Source organism: Euphorbia lathyris, chromosome 7 (assembly GCF_963576675.1).
Source record: "Euphorbia lathyris chromosome 7, ddEupLath1.1, whole genome shotgun sequence".
Taxonomy (NCBI): Eukaryota; Viridiplantae; Streptophyta; class Magnoliopsida; order Malpighiales; family Euphorbiaceae; genus Euphorbia; species Euphorbia lathyris.
In genome coordinates this window covers 79,672,726-79,677,825 of record NC_088916.1, presented here as the reverse complement: position 1 = coordinate 79,677,825, position 5,100 = coordinate 79,672,726, and the positions used below count along the sequence as shown (strand labels likewise).

General features: G+C 32.9%; 1 protein-coding gene across 1 annotated transcript; it reads right to left on the bottom strand.

The window, feature by feature from the left end:
- Nucleotides 1-2,415: 2,415 nt before the first annotated feature.
- LOC136234728 (RING-H2 finger protein ATL80-like) lies at nt 2,416-3,284 on the bottom strand. Its single transcript, XM_066024206.1, has one exon. It carries the CDS (start codon nt 3,178-3,180, stop codon nt 2,590-2,592), a length of 591 nt encoding a protein of 196 aa, XP_065880278.1. The 5' UTR covers nt 3,181-3,284; the 3' UTR covers nt 2,416-2,589.
- Nucleotides 3,285-5,100: the final 1,816 nt, after the last annotated feature.

Sequence of the window (5,100 nt, the reverse complement as noted above, 5' to 3'; positions counted from 1 at the left end):
TCCTTCCTCCTGGTTATCGGCACGACTTTTGAGGGATGAGTCAAAATTTATAAAAAACATTTAAAAAAAGTAAACAGAACATGCGAAATAGTAGGTAAATCCAAAATGTGTGACTATAAAAATCACCATTAAAAAGGAGAAAGTTAAAGAAGATATAACAACCATCACTAAAACTAACACTATACTACCTATCACCAAAAAGACCATGTTCACTTAAAGCTTTGACAACCCTAACTACTGCCTTGACAACTGACCCTTGTGGTTCTCTTCTCCTTCATTCTCAACCACTAATTTGATTCGCGGGACCTCTGTTTGATTCAGCTGTTACTGTAAAATCTGTTTATTTCAAGTGTTGTTATTTACTGTTTGGTGGAGAGCATTTTAGTTTAAAATTAGAGGTTTGAACCACTTTTAAATGTTTGACAAGTCAAAAGTTTTAAAAGTGGTGTTTAGTGAAAAATGATTTGAGAAAACAGATTGAGCTCAACCGTTAAGAGGATCTCCAGTAGAGAGTGTTTGGTGAGGTGACAATAACTTTGACAACTTTAAAAAATTGCTTAAAAGTTTCAAACAATATGTTGCCACTTTTTAGCATTGCCAAACTTTTTTTAATATAAAAAAGCCTAATACACAAATAACCCTCTGAACTTGTCTAAATGTTGCAACTGCCCCCCTCCATTTTCAATTGTAACAACTTACCCCTCAAACTTGTCCAATTATAAAACATAACCCCTCAAACTTGTCCAATTGTAAAACATAACCCCAAATTGCTGACATGGACTGCAATTGAAGAAACACGTGAAACACAAAATCTGCAACACTCGTGGAGTGTGATAATCAGATATTTGGCGTGATACGAATCTGGTAAAACGTTTTTACGGTTGCTTCAAGTACGGGGTAAAAAAATTCCCAATTTGGGGTTATGTTTTACAATTGGACAAGTTTGAGAGGTAAATTGTTACAATTGAAAGTTGAGGGGGGCAGTTGCAACATTTAGACAAATTCAGGGGGGTATTTGTGTATTAGGCCATATAAAAAAGATGATTTACTTGCTTACTATTGGTGCATTTTTATGACATCATTTATAATTAAAATAAATTATGGCTCTGTTTGGTAAAAAGCTTTTTTTGGGTAAAATTAGAAGTTTTTTTACTAGTCAAACCTCTGATAGTTTTGTTTGGTGAAGAAATGTTTGAAAGAGCTTATTGGATCCAAAACTCTAATTTTGAAAAAGCTATTTTAGGAGATTTTAAATTAGCTTATTGTTCCATCTATTTTGAATGTTATTTTTATCCCTAATTACTACCATTTAACCCCCAAATAAAAGTTTTATCATGTCATTCTTTGTCATTTTGCACAAATGGTTATTAACCATCAGATAAGTTTTACCAAACAAGTTTATACAATCAACAGCTGGTTAAATCAGTTAACAAAAAAGGTACTCAGTTAATATAATAATCTAACAACTATTTGTCAAAACAGGATCTATATATAAAGTAATGATTTGTAGAGTCATTATGTCAATTTTTAAAGTTGCTTCCTATTGGAGTATTTTTTTAATAAAAGTTACCATAACTGACGTGGATGATTGAAGAAATAAAATATTAATATATTATCATTATTTGGTCTTTGTAAATAACTTGAAATCTTCAATTTCCAATCTTTTCTTTTCTTATCCTTCTTAAAATGAAAATTTCTAGAATGTTCCAAGACTAAACTGGTTGTTTAGTCCTAAACCATTCAAATATTAACACGTCATCATATATACTGATGTGTCAACATTTAGATGGTCCATAATCAATAATTTTCGGATTACTGTGAAACTTCTCCCATTCGTTAGTAATTTTCAAGTTTTTATCCCAAAAAATGAAAGACATCAATTGAGAAAAATTCTACTATAATCCGGTTTAATGAATCATAGTAACGAAAAAAAAATGATAATCATGTAACTTCTTTACACTAATCATTCCTCAAAACAATAGTATGTATTTAAGTTTTATTTGATCGATCCTTCCTACCGTTGAATTTCTCCTTACCAACAACTCATTTGGGATTCCCAATATAAAGCACACAATTTCACTTGAATGACACGTACCAATTAAAAGAGTGACGAAGAATCACTCGACCAACTAAAAGAGCGATGTATAGCTTGAGGTATTGTATAGCACGACATATTGAGTGTAGTGCACTAAAAGCTATGTTGCACGAGCACACAGAAACCGGAAAATGGTATTTCCAAAACATAGCACGACGTATTGAGTATAGCACGACGTATTGAGTATAGTGCACTAAAAGCTATGTTGTACGAACACAAAAACCGAAAAATGGTATTTCTAAAACATATTCTTCATAAAATATAAAAATAGATACGGACATGGACACGGTCACGAAACGCTATATTGTACAATATCAACATTCATCTAATTAATTTAGTAATATTAATAAGTATTATAATTAATACATACATTCTGATCTCAAAATACCCAGAAAATACAATATTTTTACTAATTAATCACAATCTTTTCAATCTTTCCTTTTTCATCCTAAACTCCTAATTTCCTGTAATTCAATTAAAAAAAAAAACCCTAACTAAGGCAAGAACCTATTAACAACGTCTTCACGCTCTTTTACTCTACACTCACTTTCACCTTCTCCGCCGCCGCCGCCGCCGCCGCCACTCGAACTCGCCGGGGCCGGTACACCCCCACACTTCTGACACCTAGCCACCACCAAAATCTGCCGGCAAGACGGACACGACGAGTGCGAACCAAGCCACGTGTCAATACAGCTCACATGAAACCCGTGACCACACTGAGGCAGGATCCGAATTTCATCTCCGGCAGCGAATTCAGCCAAACAGATAACGCAATCGGAGAATTTAGGTACTGAATCGGCAGAGAGAGTCTCCTTAGGGAGAGAGCGGAGTACCTTCTTCTTTAGCCCCTTGTTTGCCGCGGCAGGAAAAGCAGGTTGAGGCGGAGTTTGAGAGTTCGCTGCGGAGGAGAGGCGGCGGAGCCAAGCGCAACGGGCGACGGCGACGAGACCTAGAACGCAGATTAGAGCGCAGAGAAGTGCGGCGAGGATTACAACGAAGTCTGAGTCGAGAGTGGCTGGTTGTTCAGCTGAGGGAGTCGTCGGCGACGGAATATCGGCGCCGAGAAATCGGAGAGGACGAGGCATGTGAAGAGAGAGAGAGAGAAATGTTTGTTTCTTTCAAGTATGAGACAGTGTGTGTCTGTGTTATTTGTGTGTGTGTAACGTATTTTTATTTTTATGTTTAGAGGGTAATGATTTGGGTGGTTGTATAAATAAAGAAATTTGTTGGGATTTAATTTTTATTTTTTTTAATCCTTAATTTTATTTTTAATTTTTAATTACCACAATTGTCCTTCTTTTTTCCTAATTTATTCCTTTTTGCCATTCAAAATTTTATATTGTATTAAACCATTTTTCAAACCAAGAATAACTACCTTTATTATTGATTCCACAAGACCCGAAAGGAAACTTTCTCATCCTAACTACAGTAAAATCTCGATAAATGCATATCCTTAGGACTGGAAAAAAATATTCATTAAGCGAGATTATTTATTTATCAATAAATGAATAAATTATTCATTTATCGATAAATCAATATTTATTATTTTATAGATAATTTTTCATTGTAAAATGCATACATTGTATGTGATAAGAAAAATCAAAAGACATCAATTAAAGTATTATTTGAATCTAGAGACGTTTAATTTTTTTGGTGAAACTTAATACATTTAAAACTAAGTTCATGTACATAGCAAATGAAAATGTGTAGTATTTAGCTATAAAAGGTAGAAGATATATTCCAAGTATACATTTTTTTTTCCTCCAATGACTTCTCATTGTTTGAAAGGAGTAAAGAAATCAACTTTAACTGACAAAATGAGCAAAATATACCAGAAGTTATGTTTGCACTACAAAAAGTTAAGGATGATGTTCATTTTGGTTTAGGTGGAAAGAAAAAACAATCAACTATAGATGAATTTTTTTAGAAGAAATGACTTCTAGTTGATTGATTGAAAGGTTTTGGTATATATATATATATATATATATATAGGCAAAAAGCATATTTAAGCCCCTGAACTTTACCTGTTTTAAGGATCAAGCCCCTGATCAATTATTTTTCCACATTGAACCCCTGATCATTGATTTTGTTATGGATTTGGCCCTTATTTAACTTTCCTGTCGAGTTTGGACTGCATACATCGTTAGAGCGATTCGGCTTGTTGACATGGACAAATAAAAAAAAAGATTTCTTTGACTAGGAGAGATAAAAAAAATCAAAAATTAAAATGAAATTATAGAAATTAATTTTCAGTATATACTTCCAAACTCGATTTTCTTCTCTCTCATTTTGTGATTTTCAACATTAGAATTGTCAAATCGATCTTCTCATCTCCTAAACTCGACAAAAAAGTTAAATAAGGGATAAATCCATAACAAAATCAATGATCAGTGGTTCAATGTGGAAAAATAATTGATCAGGGGCTTGATCCTTAAAACAGGTAAAGTTCAGGGGCTTAAATATGCTTTTTGCCATATATATATATATATATATATATATATATATATATATAATTCAATAATTATTAATTTATATTTTCATTAGGCCCTTAAGGATTTAAATATTTTTATTACTTAATGCATTTAGCGAGGTTATTACTTTAGTCCATTGGCCCAAGTCGGGACCGAAAGAATTCATTATATAAACGAGGTTATTACTTTATCGAATATTCATTTATCGAGGTTTAAGTGTAGATTGGCATTAGAAAAACCGTTCAAAATCTGAGAACCGAATATTATTAATAAAGACTGAAAAAACAAAACAATTTAGCGAACAGAAACAAGAAAAAAGACAAACAATGAATATAGTATACATAGTTTGATTGAAATCGTTAAAAACGAAACTAGGAAATGAAATCCACTGATTCTCAACTCGCAGAAGAAACAAATTTTGAGAGACAGTCAGTTGTCGTTATTCCCTCCCTGTGAATATGGGAAATTCTAACTATGTTATCATTCAGAACGTCCAAAGCAGAGAAGCTAGTCTGGGATAAGGTTTTATAAGAA

What these genes read in the sequence shown, in the direction of transcription:
- LOC136234728 (XM_066024206.1), bottom strand. Translation starts at nt 3,180, where the DNA reads ATGCCTCGTCCTCTCCGATTTCTCGGCGCCGATATTCCGTCGCCGACG.